The 20,486-nt window shown below is 39.9% G+C and overlaps 2 protein-coding genes across 2 annotated transcripts in view; both read right to left on the bottom strand.

Moving 5' to 3' along the window:
* adgrd2 (adhesion G protein-coupled receptor D2) overlaps nt 1-15,497 on the bottom strand; it is a 44,299-nt gene extending 28,802 nt beyond the window's left edge. Inside the window, exons 1-16 of the mRNA XM_051422282.1 lie at nt 14,952-15,497; nt 14,677-14,734; nt 14,259-14,498; nt 13,546-14,175; nt 10,534-10,656; nt 9,035-9,129; nt 8,538-8,828; nt 7,179-7,290; nt 4,988-5,122; nt 4,530-4,638; nt 3,242-3,347; nt 3,101-3,156; nt 2,791-2,917; nt 2,569-2,672; nt 2,241-2,343; nt 1,535-1,688 (exon numbers count right to left, since the gene is read on the bottom strand). Of these exons, the coding sequence (XP_051278242.1) occupies nt 1,535-1,688; nt 2,241-2,343; nt 2,569-2,672; nt 2,791-2,917; nt 3,101-3,156; nt 3,242-3,347; nt 4,530-4,638; nt 4,988-5,122; nt 7,179-7,290; nt 8,538-8,828; nt 9,035-9,129; nt 10,534-10,656; nt 13,546-14,175; nt 14,259-14,498; nt 14,677-14,734; nt 14,952-14,996 (2,488 nt within the window). The 5' untranslated portion in view covers nt 14,997-15,497. The remainder of the gene's footprint in view (nt 1-1,534; nt 1,689-2,240; nt 2,344-2,568; nt 2,673-2,790; nt 2,918-3,100; nt 3,157-3,241; nt 3,348-4,529; nt 4,639-4,987; nt 5,123-7,178; nt 7,291-8,537; nt 8,829-9,034; nt 9,130-10,533; nt 10,657-13,545; nt 14,176-14,258; nt 14,499-14,676; nt 14,735-14,951) is intronic.
* Nucleotides 1-20,486, bottom strand: part of LOC127375919 (uncharacterized) — a 629,637-nt gene that overhangs the window by 151,518 nt on the left and 457,633 nt on the right. The window lies entirely within an intron of this gene.

Here is a 20,486-nt window from a genome sequence, read left to right as displayed (position 1 = left end):
TGTTTTTATGTTTTCATCTAAATTATTCACAAACAGGAAAGAGAGACTAAGTTAGTGTATGATGTTAAAACAACAGAGTAAATAGATGTCATATGTGACATTTTGTTATGTTGCATAAAGACACAGTCAACTCAACCACAAAGCAACAACTCCATCAAATTTAGTTGCACTTTTATTTAACTGACTCTTAACTGATTGAAATAACTATATAACATAAAATAAATTATATGACTGTACTGTGATGAAACCATTGACAGTAAACTATATAGTTATATACAATGGACAGAGCTTCCGTGTCTGTAGTGAAGCCCACAACGAAGTATCTTAAACCTGATTCTGTGTAATGGCCAGCAGGGGGCAGCTATATCGGCTGCAATAAAAGGCCAAAGTCTTCTGACTTGATTTATTAGCTCAGTAAACAGTTTCCCACTGAGTTTATGGTCTCAATCTCAATGCTAAGCTAAAACTGCACAGCCAATCAGAGCAGCTCAAATCTCAGTACGTCACCTCTGCTGGAAGCAACAAACTGTCACCAAAGAGGTAGGTTTTCTGAGCCGCTTAGCTACGACAGGTAGAACACAGAAACTTTACAAACAGCCATCAATGTGTTTTTAGTGACTTTAAAAGCTCCAGCGGACTCTCTTGTGTTTCCAGTGCAGACATGGAGAGTTTACCAATTACTTATATCACTGATACTGATACTACAATTAATATGTATTTACATGATAAATAAATGTATTATTATCATGAAAACACATTTCAACCTGTCATCTGACAGCCAATGATGGCTAGTCAGATGTGCAGAGTGAATTGACCAGCAAAGTCAAAAGGACATCACCAAAAATTATCCAAAAAAGAAAAAACATGGTACAGAGAGAACAAGAAAATGAAAGAAGCAGAGATGAAATGGCCAAATTTAGGGCCAAAGGTATGGCACCAAGTATGGCAAAGCTGAACGTGGCAATGGTGAGGAGCTAGGCAGACTAGCAAATAAAACTTTACCTAGCCCAACCTGCAGCAAACACTGCAGCACTGCCTTACATTGCAACCTGCTGGAGACTAATGGCCAAGAGCTTACTTCAAATTGCCCATGTTGGTATTAGAGCTAAGGGTAGGCAGTGGTGGTGGTGAGTGGATGTGGATGAGGGGCCCAATTTTAGAAAATGTTGCCCCCCGTCCATTTTTATGTTGGAGTGCATGTGAAAGCATGGCTTTTTATATTGGACTAACCAGTAAACCACAACGTTTCCTAATATATCGTATATAATGACACAGATTTTGATATACTAGATTAAAGGAGAAAAAAGCTTTGTTTTGTGAAGTACAATCCAAATTAGCAATTCTTGCTGGTCTTGGTTTTACTGTCACATTAAAGCATTAGAATGCAGCATCTTCAGCTGCTGTAACATACTATATTGAATATTGTTGTTGTTTTAGGATGTATCATGGCAAAATAAACAAAAAGAAATCCATCCAAACCTACAGATCATACACCAAACTCCAACTTGACAAGCCACTAAAGGGAGACTTTTACCCCAGCCGATGATGTAGTAGAGCTTCATCCTGCGGTCCTCGCTGATGTTGACGGATACGACTTTGCTCCAGAGCAGCAGGCCCTCCACCAGCATCCAGGAGAAGGAGGCCATGAAGAAGAGGTGGAGTAGTGCCGTCACCATGTAGCACGCTGCCTGCAGATTAAAATATGTAAAAGACAAAGATGCAGTGTGTGTGTGTGTGTATGTGTGTGTGTAGGTGTAGGTGTGTGTGTGTGTGTGTGTGTGTGTGTTATGGTCCACACTGATCTTATGAAGTGTTTAAAATCATAGGGATAACGAGATAAATTAACCTAATAAACCAGAGGATGAATTTTGAGCAGATTATATCCTGTGAATATGATCAGAGATGAGTGTTCCTGATATTTTTAGGAACTTTTTATACAATTCTCTGTATTTTTTTTTATTTTTAACAATCGTACTTAATAGGCCTATTTTTTCGACAAATATAGTGTTTTCTTATCCCTGACCCTTGGCCATTGTTGGCCAAAAGAGGCTCTGTAAATAAAGTTTATGTTCAGGTCTTTAAAGTTTGGACCTCAAAATCAAGAAGACCTCATAGCCTCATAGAATCATAGGCAACCCCAATGAGGGGTTAGCCCCAGGTTGGGAACCACTGCTTTAGGGCTTTCATAATGATTGCATTTACTGTAACACTTTACCAATATATCATATGTGGAGTCTCACCTCATTAGCAGACGCCCAGTCACTGCACATCAACAGTAGCTCAGCGATGCCCAGAGCAACAATCAGGTTCTTATGGACAGTGGTACGGTCCGATTTCGGGACACTGCACAGGTACACGCACACACACAGCATAAAATATCTGGTGAAGATCTCACAGTAGTTCTCAGGATTTTCAAAAATGTTTCACTATGGTGCTGTTGACATATCTGCAGAGCACAATGTTCTGTTTTTTTTCTTCCATTTATTGATGTGAATCTGGCAGGGTTTTATGAAATGCTTTTCACCCTGTCTGCTTTACAGAGTGCACTCTGTGACGTTTGTGACTCACCCCACAGCAATGAAGAGGATGAAGGTGAAGAGGAGGCCACACAGAGACACTCCACAGCCGATAAACGTCAGCACCTGCAGAGCTTTTTCGTTCTCCGGGCTCCTCTGACACAGACACACACGCACATGCAAGCATAGACGGAGCATGAGTAGGAAATAGCAGCACATACTGTAGATGAAAGCCTACACAAAACACAATGATACTTGGAGAAAGGAATGTTACCTGGGCTTCATAAACCTGAAGCAGCAAGGCAAAATTGGTGGTATGGTTGCAGTAGCACACAGTGTATCCATATTGTTTGGACACTATCTCACAGCCTCTGGTATTCCACCACCCACCAGCCTCTGGCCTAGTAAGACACAAACAGCACATACTTACATATCTACATACACACAGGAATGCCAAAAATGAAAATATTTTCCAATCTAAAGGTTTTGCTGAATTTTTTTTAATGAAACAGGTAAGATAACTGTGGTATTGCGGAGGAATCTGAGACCTCTGAATTCCCTACACTTCGTTCATGGGTACTTACGTGAGGTCAAAATCCCAGAAGGCACACACTGGATCATACACAGTACCAGTGGGATTCTGTAAGAACGTATAATGAATATGATATTTAATTAAGAAAACAATGGAAGAGATGTGAATAAAATCTTAAAGAGATTTTGCCAACCTGTACTCTGTGCTGGAGCTGGAAGCGAACTGCTGTGCTAAGCTGCTGGTCGTCTCCCAGCACTGTGGTGGATATGACAGAAGAGCCCAGGATGGTGCCCAAATACCTGGTTATGTACACAAATCCATACATTACAGTTATGGACATAAAGAGCGAGCTACGGCTTTGGAAGAATATGCAGGAGCAATAATGCTGTTATGAATATAATTAATTCAATTATACATCAAGAAGGAAATAATAAAAAAATATATATACATACATATTTGTTATTTGTAAGTAAATTAGCAAGTCATTTGACACTGACAGTTTATGTTTTACCTTAAGTAGGTAGATGTTGAAGCTAACATGTTAGCAAGACTCACACCTAAGAAGCTATCTTTTTTTTACAGTACAGAGAAAAGGCTAAGAAAACTTAAATTCACCACCCATCACTTGTCAGCTGCAAACAATTAAGGGGGGAAAGTAATTACACCCCCCCAGCCAGAAATCAGTGTTTCTTCTTGTCCCTACAGTGCGATGTTTGAATGGTGTTTGAGAGAAGGATGTTTTCACATTCATCTGCTGAAAGTGGAAAGTTTCTCTGTGCTCATTGAACAGCTGATATTAAGGGGCGGGGCCTACCAGCAGAAAGTTAAAGTTCCACAAAGACACTTTAAACGGCCGAGGATCTCCAACTGTTTTGCTGAACAATGTTAGCTGGAAGCTAGCTAAAACTGAATAAAGTAAAAATACCAATTACCAACTTTGATTTAACAAAAGGTCTGCTGGTATATTTATACCTGCAAGCTACCAATTTACTGTAAGCTATATGTGAAACTGTTAGCTCATTAGCATGACTTATTGGCAGAGCTAAATGGAATGAATTTTGTTAGCAGGGTTTAGAGGGTTACTTTAAAAATGTAATCTGATACAATTACTAATTCACTGTTTAAAAAATGTAGTCAGTAACCTAATCCAAGTATCACAATATTAACTTGATTAACTATTACTTGATTACTCTCAGTTAGTTTTGGATTATCTCAATACCAAATCAGCAAATAAAGACAAAAGAAAAGAAATATCAATAAGATGACATGTACTCTATAAGATAACAGAACAGTGTAATGAAAAAAAAAAAAGATAGATTTGTTGCATCCAAACTGTGTACTGTGCTTTTTACAGAAAAACTTGCTTTTCTTGACACAAATTCAGTCAGTAGTCTGTGGAGTATTTTCACAGCTGAAAGGCACTTGCACTGGATGAAAGAAGCAGCCGTTTCCAGCTCCACTCCACATACTGCTTGCATTACCTCTGGCTGCCATCATTGACGGTTGGAACCATGGTGATGTTCTCCTCAGAACTGAAAAGGGGCCGCAGTGAGCCGTACCATGTATTGACCAATGTGAGCTTATGGAAGCCTGTGAATTCAACACAACAGCAGGATGAGGTCTCTTCAGCTTGCACCAGACAGTCAAATAAAACAGTACGAAGAGAAATGTAGTTCATTTAGGATGGCTTATTGTTCAAGATAAATAGTTGCTGCAAAACCCAACAATGCGCCTCCATCTGCACTTCACTGGAAAACCTTGGGAATGGAAGTGAATACATGCCACACATTCACAAGGCTGTCATTAGTGCATTGCAAGAGTTAATAAAATGCATCTTGGCTCTTTGCAAACACTCAGCGTTGTGACAGATAGGTCTGAATAAGTGAGTGCTGTAAATGCAAGTGGAGGGCGGTGGTTGCTTCTTGCAGCATTTTCCTACCGTTGTTATGGAGATCCTGTATCTTCTGATGTGGGACTGATATACAGTCCACGTTGGTGTGTTTGTCTGTCTCAGGCCCACAGAAGCTCGATCCCCTGGATCCTTCCTGCAGCCTCTGCTGCTGCACCTCCACCTCTGATAAAGACCAGACGAAAAAGAGCAGATTCAGTTACTGTTCAATTTCTCTGCATGAAGAATCTTAAGAAAGGGTTAGTTTGTATTACCCTTAGCAATGAAAATATGTACCAAAAAATGTATTAATTAAAATGTGATGGAAGTGTCTTACTTTACAATATATGTTTTCATAAATTATATGGATGTAAAAACATAAGTTTCTGTTTCTCAGTCCTGTTTGCCTCCTTGTTCTGTGCTCCTCTCCAGACATTTTCAATAAACTTTAATGGTTTGAATTTCAATCAAGATTGATTAATCTTTGCTGGAACAGTGTTACCATGGCAACTTTCGCATATTTCTGCTGGATTGTAAGAAGGCAGTACTTCATTTCATGTCAGGAATCTACTTGAGATTTTTCTTGCTACATCCTCAAGTAGCTACAATGCCGAGGTAAGGAAAATTGGATACATTAAAAGAAAAGTTGAAGTTTCAGAAGTTCCATGAACAAATGTTCACAATGGAAGTGGCAATATTGGATTTCATTATTTTTAAAGTTTTTCTCAAATTTGGCGCTCCTCATTGTAATTGCTACAGTACAGTTCTTGAACCCAATGACATTGGACAATTAGAAAAGCTGGAAACATGTCAACAATTTAGCCGGATTAGTGTCCAGTCTATGTGGGCATATTTCATAAGAAGATTTCAGCATTTGACCCTTCCTAAATTGCAGATGGTTTAAATTAAAGCAACATATCTTAAGTTAGCTAATTTTAGGAAACACTAACTAACAAGGGTCTTAATGTTCATAATACTTTTATGAAAATATTTTATTCCTGTTTTATTGAATTAGTCTATTTTCTCGCTAGCTGGTTACTAACCCTCATAAACAGGAAAAGACTACAGGGTAAAGGTGCAGTAAAATTGCAGGCATGACCCTAAATGGCATTCCATAGCGACCTGTACAAGGTGAGGTCTTTGAGGAAGCCCCATTGTATCCTGGTTGATCCTAGCCACCCACTGAGATGCAGGACCTACAGACTGAAATACTCAGTACAAAGGGGAAAGAGAGAGGAGATGACATGCAGCAAAGGGCCACAGGTCAGGGTTTAAGCCACAGCCTCTGGACTCTGCCTATGTACATGGAGTGCAAGCTCTACCAGGTGAGCTACTAGAGCACCCAATGGCTTTTATCTTTTAACCATCTTCAAAATGCAGTTGTCTTTTTAACATAGATGAGCCTAGCAGATATCATATTTGAGTAAGAGGAAAGGAGGAAGTTGCACAACTGGAGCATAGAGCAAAAAGGGGCGCAACTTAGGAAGACTGGAGAGTACAGTCTTGGCCAGAGATACAAAAACAAAACCTGACTGTAATAAACCACTTTTGCCAGTAACCAGTTTGTAGGATTTAGTTGCATTGTATCTAGTTATAGGCTGCAACCAACTGAAAACAGCTCAGCCTTCCAAATGTGTAGGAAGAAGTGTGTTGAGGGCTTTCAAATAAAATAATTTACCGTTTGGTGGCCATACTGGAGGTCTTTAGAATGTAAGTTTTTGAAAGATCATCTTATTGAGCTCAGCAGAGATATTATGGATAATTATTGTCCATGACATGTCAGTGAGCTGATGTCAACCATGAAACATTTGATTTAATTTGGTGTTAAGGTAATGTGCAATTGTCGTGTCATGGATCGTCATATGATTACAAAATGAAGCTGTAATATATTGATAAATAGCAGAACTTGAAGCATATATAAAATCTATGGATTATCATTTTTAAAAACTGCTATTTGATTAAGCCAAAAACTCCTTTGTAGGTGGTTTTAGTATGATTGTTTGCCATTCTGTAACTGTGTGATTATTCTGTTACAATAGGTGAATGGATTGTATCTTCTAAAGGGTCAAGTATAACATCATTTGGCTTATTTCCATTGCAGTCAGTTCTCTAAAGGGCCTACCTATGTGTCATCCCTTTGTATCAAAATTCCTTTGCTGTATTTGTTTAATACATTTTAATATCAGTGTCTGTGTGTTTGTGTGTGTGTGTGTGTGTGTGTGTGTGTGTGTGTGTGACTCACTGATGTTGGGGCTGTGAATGGTCAGGTGATCAGTCTCTGCCATCAAGCGAGAGCTCAGGCTGGTCACCATCTGGTCAATACTCTTGACCACATCCATGGGGCCGTTTACCACCTGAAACACAGGAAGCATTGGCATCTTAGCAGCAGCAGCTGTCGTCAAAGCTAGAGAGGTACATTTCAAAATGACTATTCAAATGCCACACAATAAGAAAAGGCTTTCAGCGCCGTTAACTGTTTGCCAGTCTCCGCACAGTTTGGCTGAAGAGGGCACGCACAGTTCAATAGACTGGCCTATAATGCAGGGTACAATCGTGGATCTTGCCATTGTCTGTTTTGAAATCCCTCGTTCTGAATTCAATATGCCCATCTAAGAGCTGAGCCTTGGAGACAGAGCCGGGAGCAGAGCGAGGGATGAGTACAGCTACAGTTTTTCAGAGTGCTGTTCATCCATTGAGTCTGGGCTGAGGTGGCCTTGGAGTGCTGAGAGGCCTGGGGGGAAGGGAGGCAAGCGCTGAGAGAAACAACACTTGTCGTGAGGCAATCTCATCAAGCTGCACACATCAATAGTAAAGAAGCAGAAGTGACAAAAAATATTTGGTAATAGAGTTTGGAGGGAACGCAATGCACTGACTGAACTAGGTTAGAGCATTGTTTCCTCTTGGAAATCTGACTTATGGAGGCTATATAGCATCTGTTCTACTGTTCCTGTGCTAACTTCATCATTCCGCTGCTGATGATGAGCTTGTACAATAGTGTATCTATAGAAGCATACTGCCCTCTAGTGCTCTATCTATCTATCTATCTATCTATCTATCTATCTATCTATCTATCTATCTATCTATCTATCTATCTATCTATCTATCTATCTATCTATCTATCTATCTATCTACATCTGGCACCTATTGTAAGATTTATTTATTTTGCAGATTACTTAACTGTTATTTCCAGGGCGTCAAATACACTTTAACACTTTGACATCCTGGAAATGAGACTCAACAATTAACTATCTTAAAGCTTCCGACCCAAAGTGTCTTTATATCTTTCTCAGCTATGTTTGATTGTTTTGTTTTTAAGTTATTGTTATAAAAGTTACCTACTGTAGCTTTAATGTAGTGATCAAGGCTGCAAATTACATTCTGCCATATGCCCGTAGAGTAGCCTATTTAATGAAATTCCCATATTTCTCCCGGATGAATATAAAAAATTGATTTGCTTTTTTAAGTCAATGATATTTGATATCAGATGTAAATACAACACTCAAACTGCATAGGTTTGCAAACTCTATATAAAGTGAGGAGCCATGCATTGCTCAGGGCTGAAAGAAAGTGAGAATATGCCGTGCTACTGTATATGTGCTACCTCTTTGATGGCCTGCCACTTGAGGGCGTTGTCTTCACTGATGACACTGTCGGCCACGCTGATGAAGTGCTGGCTGAGCTCCTGGATGTTGTCCTGGCTGTGGTTGGTGGTGTCAGCGAGCGGCTGCGCGGGGAAGTCAGCGGCCAGAGACAGCAGCTGGATAAGGGACACCATGTCTGTTGGCTGCAGTCCCTCCTGCTGGGTGTCCTCCAGGGCTTGGACAGAGATGCCCAGCAGGGCAGATGCCTGGGCCAGGCTGCTCAGCCCTGATGGCTGCTGCCCCAGCACTGCCTGCAGAATGTAAATGTGGAAAAATGTAATGTTCCACCCAAAACACACCTTACAACCGTCTCTGGTTGAACTGAAGACAAATATTAATTCGATGTTAGGTGTGGTTAACAGGCTAAGAAGAAATTTGACCGTAAACAGACAAACAAACAACAAAAAACAAACTGTTTGGAAAACAGAAAGGGAAAGCTGATGTATGGGTTATCTACCTGGGTTTTGTTGGAAAGCTTCATCAGATGGTTCATAAAGGCAGTGGGCTGAGAGGTCTGAGAATCACTCATCTGCTTCATCTTCAGGTATCGCTCTGTGCCAAAAACAATCACATCAGTATGGATGATGTAATGGCAGGATGCTCTGCTGCACAAAGAACTTATTCTTTAGCTTAGAGTTCAACCCTGAGCCTGCTGAAGCATCCTAGAGTAAAACACTGCCAGCAGAGACTGACCTCTGGGTCAGGGAGAATTGCCTCACATAAGGCTCAGATATTATAATTTACTTACAGCAGGCAAATCTTTTATACATTTGTACTATTCATTTTATCAGTCAGTAACCACTGAAGGTCACAGCTCAACACTATTTAGCGCCAAAATGAAATGCTTCATATCATGTATAACAGCTCATGAAGCATTTTCAGATGGCCACTGTTTACCATATACCACTACATAAACAAATCTCATATCTATAGCCTATTGTGTTTCAGCAAGATTATACAGTAAACAAAACAGCATGTCAGTGAATTTGCCATATTTCTTCTTTTAAAGGCAGGGGTAAAAACAGGGCTGTAGTTATTGTATAATGATGACAAAAGCTAGTTATTGAAAAATAGAAATGCTATGTAAACCTCTGTATATGTACAATCTCTTATTATTTGTGTCTTCACTACAAAGAGCACTGTGCTTCACTGTCTTATCTTTGACTGATGTTCAATTCTCGCAACTTTTTATTAGAATATTGACTTTAAATATAAATGTAGTTATAATTTGGAGTCCATTTTTCAGCTCTGAATAGAGTCTGTGCATATTCCTTTCAGGCGCATACAACCTCAACAACTTTGACCAATAAAGGTATGTTAGCCTGAGCGTAGCCCAGTGGTTCTCAAACTGTGGGGCGGGGCATAGAGCGATAGCCTATGCTATTATGCTGACCTTTATTTCACTGAAATTCAACTTGGATAATAAAGTTTCTCACCCGATCATTGGTAATGATTGATAAAAATGTTGGTGTGGTGGGTTGTGAACTCTTTCAGCTTCTGAAGGGAACCACTGATGCAGCCTAAGAGGTGAAACCCAGGGTAAAACAAAGTCTGCAGCGCACTCAGTGCACCACTACTGCTGGTTAAGTTAATTGCTTTGAGAGCACAGTCAGCTCCTCAGTAATAATAATTCTTAAGTTTATTAACTATTTCTGTGGGGGCATTTGGGGTATTTAGACTCATGACCTCAGGATTTATAAAATCCTGGCTACGGCTCTGGATAAAAATCTATGAATTTATCTTGATTCTGATAAAAATCAGCTTTAATGTTCTCACTGCATTGTTAGACTTTGATTTTAAAGTGAATGTTAGAGATCATATATATACACTACAGCTTTTGTCTATCGCTTTATGCAGACTACACCATAATGTATTGCTTTAGAGTCACTGTATCCAGTAATCATTACCACTTGCATTCTATCATTAATATTAACATTTGGAGAGTGTGAGGCTCACCTCTGCTGCTCCTGCAGATGAACGGCAGTGGATCAGAACAGTCCGTCAGGCCGAACAATGGCTGCTCATCTGACCAGCTCTGCAGCGTCCTGCAGCCCTGCAGCTCCATCTGCTGGTGCACTGCTACTCACACATTTATAAGATCACACATTCATACACACAGTGACACACAACACAACAAGAGTGAGCTTGAGTATGTCTAAATGTCTTCAGTGATGAAAATTTGGAGCAACGGGTGAGATTTAGCTCAAAGGAAAGATGGCATTTAAGGGTCACTGAGGGTCAACAGCAAATTAAAGAATCATGAATTTATTATAAATACAAATATGTTAGGATACTTATTAAAGCTTGAATTGTTATTGTAAAAAAAACTGACTGCATGGATATTGTGAGGGAAAAAGAAAGTCAGACAGTGAGGGAGTTTCTGTTCACCATTGTATGGAGCTTTGTTCTTCCCCAAGCTGCCCCCGCACTGCTGCCTGGAGCTGTAGGAATGCCCACCATCCATCCATCCCTCCCTTCCTGCCTCTCTGTCTCACTTCCACTCCCCTTCATTCTGTCTGCTCAGTCATCCTAATGTATTTTTAGAGGTGTCTCTGTGTCAGACTGTTCAGTTTTACACTGTCTGGTTCTGTCCTCTTTAGGGAGGAATTATTCCTGAATGACACAGGAAACTTAGAGCAACTACTAGATAAGTAATGCTTCCCCTACTGATCTGGAATGATAAAAGGTATAACTACAGGGTAAGGAAATAAGAAATAGATGGAAGCTGCCCCACACAGAATATTATGACTGAAAATCAATGCTATATGGACAAAACAAGAATAATACAATATGCAAATACATTAACATCGAGAACAAATAGTCAAGAGAAAGGTAAAAAATGTACTACAAGAGCAGGTAGTCAACTTTGTTTATGATCCTTTTTGCAAAATGGTGATTTATGCTAAAGTTAGCGCTGGGCAATATACTGAATGAATTGGTATGCCAGTTTTAATTTCCAATATCATATGAATTTTTCATAGACCACCATGCAGGTGCATAGCTGAAACAACTGCTTTTGTTTCTTCCTTGTACAAGAGAATTTGAGAAATATGTATTTATTATTTTTTTTATACATATAGTATTTTAAAGGAAGCAATGTTAAAGTTAACTGTGTACCCTTCTTACCAATGGTTATAACTTATGGGGGCCAAGAACACTCTATAGTAATCAAAGCCTTCAGTATTATGACATTAAAATAATTTGATATTCTATGTAGCCTTCTAACAGTAACTCACAGGTAACTCTAGTGAATCTGGTGAGAAACAATATAATTCCATCAGCCAAAGGATGTCAAGAGGATCTTACTCAGCCTGTGTAAACAGGTGTATAATGTCTTCTGTGGCACTTGAGGAACTTAGTTTAGTCTGAGAAAATAACTTTGATGATGCCTCTTGAGAGACGCTATCAGTTGCATTATGGGCAATATAGGATATGGACTAAAAATCAGGAGACATCTGCTGCTCTGACTTAGACTCCTCTGAGTCCTCCAAATTTATGGAAGTGACATACTAAAACGTTGAAACACTTTAATTCAAGTCTTGAATGCTGTTCATGCTGTGTCTTTTTGTGTCTTTTTCTTTGCATCATGCCTATTCTAATCCAACATATCAAGATAGTAATTTTAATTACTCAAGCAGTCAGCAAGCAGACAATCAGATGGGTTTATCCAGATTATCTTGGAGGTGAAACTGACATGTCTGTAAATGGTAAATGGACCTGTACTTGTATAGCACCTTTCTAGTCTTCCAACCACTCAAAGCGCTTTCACACTGCATGCCACATTCACCCTTTCACACACATTCACTCAGTGATGGTAAAGTCCATCGAACAGAAACTAACATTCATACACATTCACACACCGATGCACGATCGGGAGCAATTTGGGGTTCAGTATCTTGCTCAAGGATACTTCGACATGTGGCACTAGGAGCCGGGGATCAAACCCACAACCTTCCGATTAAGGAACGACCCGCTCTGCCTCTGAGCCACAGCCGCCCCAATTAAGTAATCCTTCATTGAACAGGAACACTGTGTGCATGCACAACTATGGTAAGAAGATGAGGTAGAAGTATATACAGTATATATAGTCAATTTGGGCTATATGATAGTTTGGGTAACATACCTTTCTCCTTTTTTGAAATCATTTTCATTGATCTGGGTTTTTATTTCATTTCTCCTTTTTTCCTGTCCCTTTGACCCGGAGGAGCAATTAAGTGAGTACAATGATATTATTACAGAAAGAAAGGGCAGTCAAAACTACAAACATAACCCAAATGGAATAAATCAGGATACGCTAGGATACCTTATGAAAAAGGACTAAAAAAACCCAAAGCATGTGGTGTGAACTCACCACAACTGACTAGAGTTAGTAGTAAAATAAACGTAGTGCCAGCCAGAAAAAGTTGAACTGCCTCAACTTTCCGCACAATGCAATGTCATTTGGCAAGACACTGTAAGCCAATCAAATATATGCAACTCAAAGTTGTGACGTCAGTTCTGTTAAAGGAAGCCCCCTCGTTTTTTTGAATGAGGTTACTGCAATGACCCAGCCTGTGTTCCAGTGCAATGCTTCAGCTGAGTGAAAAGTTGAACCTGGTTCACACATCTGGCAAGACCATGGCAAGACAGCCAATCAAACGTGCAAAAGATAAAAAGATTGTCATAGGGATAACTTTCTAGAGTTGTCAAATCCAGTTTCACAGTTTTATAAATTAATTCACAGAGTTTTGCCGTGCGATAAGCCTTTAAATTCATGGATCCATTACTCAAACTGGATTCAAACTGTCATTTTGTGCCTCTCTCCTACTGAGAAATGTATTTTGTCCTCCAGATTGAGGCAGGAAGATTGAATATAACAGAGACATTTGATGGACACTTTGGAAAAGGTCAGCCTTGTCAACCATTATGAGATACTGACTTGACAGAAATTGTCCCTGAAATGGGAGCATATACAAAATGTGATCTTACCTAGGCAAAACATAAGGACCTGCACCTCTTGGACCACTGGATGACTGCTTAGGTGATCAAGATTCCAACTGTAAAGCATTTCCTGGGCCATGGGTGAACATGCGTTGAAGGCAAGAACATGGCTTTTTTCCAGAGACATATTCCAAACATTCAGGTCAGTGATATTTCCAAAAAAGGGCTCTGTGAAATTCCCTCCAAATGAATCTTGGTCCTGACCCAGAATGAATATCCCATCTCCGTAAATATCCCTGGAAGTGTCTGTGCCTGAGCCCATGTCCTTCCTGTCCCCATCCACATAGATAGCCCAGTGGCCGCTGCTCCGGTGCCACGTCACACAGATGTGATGCCAAGCTCCGTCGTTGGGGAAGGATGCCTTGTACGGCAGGTGCTTCCCATGGATGATGAGTGCCAGGAGGATGCGTCCCAGCATGTCCACTTGGCCTCGTAGTTGGAACTCATTGGTAAAGACAGGCGCAGCGTAGGAGAAGATGGTGGACACCTCATTCCAAACTGGGTTCCATTGAACACGAACACACACACTGACGGACGACAGGGCAGGAAAGGGCATGTTGACACGAGCAAAGCCCTCACGGGATTCCTTTGGGAAGCTTAGAGCTGAGAACTGTAAATCTAAACAAGAGCAGAAGAAGAAGTCATCATGTTTTATTGCCTTTCTTACTTTATTAGCTCGTAGAAGCACTGATTGCACTCACATTGTTTGGAGAGGGCCACAGGCTTGGAGGCTGCTTTGCTGGGATTCCTGACCCAAATAGGTGAGAGAGGTCCGGTCTGGCGAAGCAGCTCCAAGGCTCCTTCCCGGTCCTCTGATTGGTCCAGGGTGGCAAGGGAGCTGAACTGGCCTCTGCAGATGCTCTCAGCCCTGGAGTGGGCTAGTGAGTCATTGACCAGCTGGAAGGCCCAATGAGAAGTTAGATGGACCAGACTGGATTGTCCTGAGGAGTCAGACACAGAAAACAATCAAAAAAAAAGCATGTATAAAAAATAATAAGGCATTCATCAAAAACTTATTTAATGATTTTTTTGATGGATCAAGTGGACGAACAGAAGACAGTACTGTGAATTAAAACTGCTGGCCACTATATGGCCACTAAAAGTGATTAACAGTCTCACCACGTGAATCCCCCACTCTGTCTGGCCCAGCATGTGTTGGCTCACTCTCACATACCACCTACAGGAGAAAGAGTTTATTTTATTATTTTAACAGTTGCTGTGGAGCTGGTCCCTGCACATGTAATACTCTATAAGCAGCATCCTTGGTATTAAAATGAACCAAAGTTACAGAGACAATCAACAATCCAACAACAAAAGTAAGTAGTAAGTAAGTAAGTGAGTTAAAGAATGAATCAAATGGCTCGTTATATAGTATAGAATAAGAATGTTATTACCAGAAAGAAGAAGAGTATGAATCCAGTATGCAGGGCTCCAGTCATCTCTAAGCCAGTGTAGTCTCCAACTGAAATATCCTGAGCTTACCTAGAAAATATTTCTAATGGATGCAGATGTACTTCCCTTTAGAAAAAGGTCTGTATCTCTGTCGAGTCACAAAGTAAATACAAGATCTTATTGATTATGGGTGTTTAAGCCAATAATATTTCAAGTGCAGCTTAAAGTATTGCATGGCAAGGCAAGCCAGAAGCATTTTAGTGTGTCACTCTTCAACTGGTAGTTTAAAAGAAATCTTTAGTGTATTCATTGTTGCACTCTCAGTTGTAGAATCCCCATTTTTCTCCAAAGCAGCAAAAAGTATCTCTGAGTAATCTTGGAACAAGCTCCATGTGTGCTACGATCAAGCCCAAATCTGGTCCAGACTCCTCATCCACTGCCTCGGCTTCAATATCCAGCATTTCCAGCCGTTTCTGGTCTTCTGACTGGGAGAGAGCCAGCGATCCCAGTGCGTCTGTCCAAGAGTCCCAGCCTGTCTACTGCCTCGCTTCAGGCGCCCCCCCCTATCACCACTACCAGCCCACCCTCCTTCTTTAGTACCCTGAAGCCATCTGCCTTTGTCATGTAAATGCAGTCATTTTTTAAAAGAACCCTACTTACGCAAGCACTGTCAAGCATTTGGCACAGAGAGTTCATCAAGAGCAGCAGGGGCAGCAGACATTTTTACCACATAGCCCTTCTGTATGCCTTCTATACGACTCTCTAAAGTTAACTGGAGCATCTGTTTTATTGCTGCACTTCGTAGTCAATAAAAGATTAGTACTACTCATGCAATCATTGTACAGTAAACCGTAAAGTTTGCCTGTTTGTATGGTTTTCATCTGGTGGTTTTGTGCAACATGCTTGAAACGCTTTTGTATGCCCTTTGACATCATGCATCTGTATGCATAATGCACCTGCCGAATGCTTTTCACAGGCATCTGCAGATTAACAGATTGATGACAAAGTAATTGTATAGGCCACAGATGTGAACACTGTCAAATACCAAACAACATGACAATGGTAAATAAACTGTGGACACCAGTGACTCAAGCAAATCACTCATTTATGATTTCCCATCACTGACATACATACAGCATCTTAAATTCAGAAAAAAGTATGACTTATTTGTCGACTTGTTGTAATGAGATGGTTTGATTTGCTAGTACAACTCCAGTTTCTACTTTATTGTAGCAAATTAATTACATTTTGGTACGCACATGTATTATACAGCAATACCCCAAACAGAACAGGAAATCAGCCATTTTGAATTTGAGTCATTTTTTGGGAATTTAAACGCAATGTACTTCTAGAGAACTCCTCCTACTCCTTCTAGAGAATTGGATGGATCAACTTTCGAAGTTCTTTACTAAATTTTCTCCAATCTGCCCCAAACTTCACTACTGATAAGAGTCCTAGCCTGAACACATGTACATGCCAATATGTTGTCATAGTGCCCCCTATTGGCAATGGGAAGTAAACCTCCTGTGACAATTAATGTCACATTTACATGACATTTTAATGTTTTGAGCTACACCTGATATAGTGAACAAAACGTCTCATTAGTGGGCAATCACTAGCGAGTGGACACAGGAAGTGACATCTCACTCCTTCATGCAGTGCCTGAACTGTGTAAATTCAGAGCAATTAGAGTCTCCATGTTTACAATGACCATTTGGATAAATTGTTACTGTTCAATTAACAGTGCACCTTCGGTTACTCATCAAAATAAGTTAGGCTAAACTGTTAGCTTGTTTATAACCTGTCTGAGATTCCTTCTGACTTATTTTTAATTCAATTCAATTCAATTTTATTTGTATAGCGCCAATTCATACAGAAGTTATCTCAGGACACTTTTCAAATGGAGCAGGTCTAGACCGAAACTCTTTATAACATTATTTACAGAGACCCAACAGTACCACCATGAGCAAGCACTTGGCGACGGGGGCAAGGAAAAACTGCCTGTTAAGAGGCAGAAACCTAGGACAGATCCTTCGGCTCTAGGTGGGGGGGTCATCTGTCTCGAACATTTGGGGTGAGAGAGAGAGAGACAGAGAGAGACAGACAGACAGTTGCACAGCAACAACAGTAGCAACAACTCTGCCAATAGTAGTGAATGACGATGATGAACATGAAGAAGATGATGACGACGACGACAACAGCAACGATGGGGGACAATGAGCAGTGACAATAGTAATAATAGTATCTGTAGTAATAATAATAGTAATAATAATAATAATAACAATAATATCAGTGATATTAGCAATGGCAGTCAAGCAGGACCATGGCAGGAGGCTCCACCAGGATCCATGAGAACCTGCGAGATGAGAAAGCACAAGAACTCCGGGGAAGAAGTGAAGTTAGTAACATGCATTAATGGGACATGAATGAGTGCAGAAAGAGAGGGAGAGGAAGAGAGGAGCTCAGTGCACCATGGGAAATCCCCCGATAGTCTAGGCCTATAGCAGCATAACTAAGGGATGGTTCAGGACTCACCTGATCCAGCCCTAACTATAAGCTTTATCAAAGAGGAACGTCTTAAGCCTACTCTTGAATGTGGAGAGGGTGTCTGCCTCCCAAACCACAACTGGAAGCTGGTTCCACAGGAGAGGAGCTTGGTAACTGAAGGCTCTGGCTCCTGTTCTACTTTTAGAGACTATAGGAACCACAAGTAGCCCTGCATTCAGAGAATGCAGTGTTCTAGTGGGGTAATAGGGTATTATGAGCTCTTTAAGATATGAAAGGACCTGACCATGAAGGGCTTTGTAGGTGAGGAGGAGGATTTTAAATGCTATTCTAAATTTTCCAGGGAGCCAGTGCAGAGAAGCTAGTACAGGAGAGATGCGATCTCTTTTCCTAGTTCCTGTCAGTACTCGTGCTGCAGCGTTTTGGATTAATTGGAGCATCTTAATGGACTTATTGGGGCCGCCTGATAATAAAGAACTGCAGTTATCCAGCCTAGAAGTAACAAATGCATGGATTAGTTTTTCTGCATCTGTCTGTGTCAGGATGTGTCTAATTTTTGTAATATTATGTAAATGAAAGAAGGCAGTCCTGGAGATTTGCTTTATGTGGGAATTAAATGACATGTCCTGATCAAAGATAACTCCAAGATTCCTGACAGTGGTGCTAGAGGCCCAGGTAATGCCATCTAGAGTAGCTCTATCTTTAGACAGGGAGTCTCTAAGGTTTTTGGGGCCAAGTACAAGAATTCTGTTTTTTTCTGAGTTTAACATCAGAAAATGTATGTTGAAATGGTAGTGGTCAGTTTATGGGAGTGTCCCGATGTGCTAAACCCTATTGCTAGTCTAAATCCACCTGGGCCTAACCTTACTAATATCACATTTCAAAATGGCGAAACTGTGTTAGTTGATAATCATCTTAATGCTCGTACATATAAAGGTATACCAACTATTGGACATTTTTATTGGCTTTGTGATAATAAGGCTTTTCTATTCTTATTAATATAATTTTCTTCTGAGTTTAACATCAGAAAATTGCAGCTCATCCAGGATTTTATGTCCTTAAGACATGTTTGTAATTTAGATAATTGATTAATTTTATCGGGCTTGATCGATAGATATAACTGCGTATCATCTGCATAGCAATGAAAGTTAATGGAGTGATTCCTAATAATGTTGCCTAAAGGGAGCATATATAAAGTAAATAGTATTGGTCCAAGTACAGAACCTTGTGGAACTCCATGACTTACTGTAGTATTTATTGAAGATTCATCGTTAACATGTACAAACTGCGAACGATCTGATAAGTATGACTTAAACCAGCTTAGTGCGGTTCCTTTAATGCCAATTTGATGCTCAAGTCTCTGTAAAAGAATATTATGGTCAATGGTGTCAAATGCAGCACTAAGATCTAATAATACAAGTACAGAGACAAGTCCATTGTCTGAAGCAATCAAAAGGTCATTATTAACTTTAACTAGAGCTGTCTTTGTGCTGTGATGAACTCTAAATCTTGACTGAAAATCCTCAAATAAACTATTGTTATGTAGAAAGTCACACGACTGTTTGGCGACTACTTTCTCCAGAATCTTAAAGAGGAATGGGAGGTTAGAAATCGGTCTATAGTTGGCTAAAACCCCTGGGTCAAGAGTGGGCTTTTTAAGAAGGGGTTTAATTACAGCTACTTTAAAGGACTGTGGCACATATCCTGATAATAAAGAAAGATTAATCATATCCAGTAAAGAAGTGCCAATTAAGGGTACAACTTCTTTAAGCAGCCTAGTTGGGATCGGGTCTAATAGACAGGTTGATGACTTCGATGAAGAAATTATTAAAGTTAACTGATGAAGATTGATAGCAGAAAAACAGTCTAAATATATATCTGATTTTACATTAGTTAAAGTTCCTGAATTTGGAGAGCCAGTGATACCTGTTGAGGGCATTTGGTGACTAATTTTCTCTCTAATAGTAATAATTTTCTTATAAAAGAAGCTCATGAAGTCATTGCTACTTAAGTTTATGGGGATATGTGGCTCAATAGAGCTGTGACTCTCTGTCAGCCTGGCTACAGTGCTGAAGAGGAACCTAGGGTTGTTCTTATTTTCTTCTATTAGTGCTGAGTAATAGGCTCCTCTGGCATTATGGAGGGCCTTTCTATAAATTTTAAGATTATCTTGCCAAATTCAGCGATAATCCAACTATTTTGGAAGAGCGCCATTTCCTTTCCGTTTTCCTTGTTTTTTGCTTCAATTGGCAGGTTTGGTGGTTGTACCACAGTGCTAATCTCCTAGGTTTTAATATTTTCCTTTTTATAGGAGCGATAGAATCTAATGTTAATCCTAGTGAGCCTGCAGCACTATTAACAAGATTATCAATTTCGGAGGGACTAAAGTTGTTATAGGACTCTGTTATATACAGACATGGCATTGAATTAAACACTGATGGAATCTCCTCCTTAACTTTAGCCACAGCACTGTCAGATAGACATCTGCTGTAGGAAGTTTTGCCTAATGGCTTATAATCTAATAATAGAAATTCAAAAGTTATTAAATAATGGTCAGATAGAAAAGGATTATGTGGGAAGACTATTAAATGTTCAATATCAATGCCATATGATAGAACAAGGTCAAGAGTGTGATTAAAACAATGACTTGGTTTAATTACACTCTGACAGAAGCCAATTGAGTCTATTAAGGATATAAATGCATTACTAAGGCTGTAATTTTCAACATCCACATGAATATTAAAATCACCTACAATAATTACGTTATCTGATTTAAGGACTAAACTTGATAAAAACTCAGAGAATTCAGTTGACACTATACAAATAAAATTGAATTGAAAATTGAATTGAATATAAAATCAGAGTACGGTCCAGGAGCGCGGTACACTATAACAAATAGAACTGGCTGCAGTGTTTTCCAGTTTGGGTGAGAAAGACAAAGAACAAGGCTTTCAAATGAATTATAATTTAGTTTAGGTTTAGGGTCCATTAAAACGCTCAAATCACATATGGCTGCTACTCCACCTCCTCGG

The sequence above is a fragment of the Dicentrarchus labrax genome, unplaced genomic scaffold, assembly GCF_905237075.1.
Source record: "Dicentrarchus labrax unplaced genomic scaffold, dlabrax2021, whole genome shotgun sequence".
Taxonomy (NCBI): domain Eukaryota; kingdom Metazoa; phylum Chordata; class Actinopteri; family Moronidae; genus Dicentrarchus; species Dicentrarchus labrax.
Note: the sequence above shows the minus strand (reverse complement) of the source record. Positions and strands in the feature narration are given on the sequence as shown.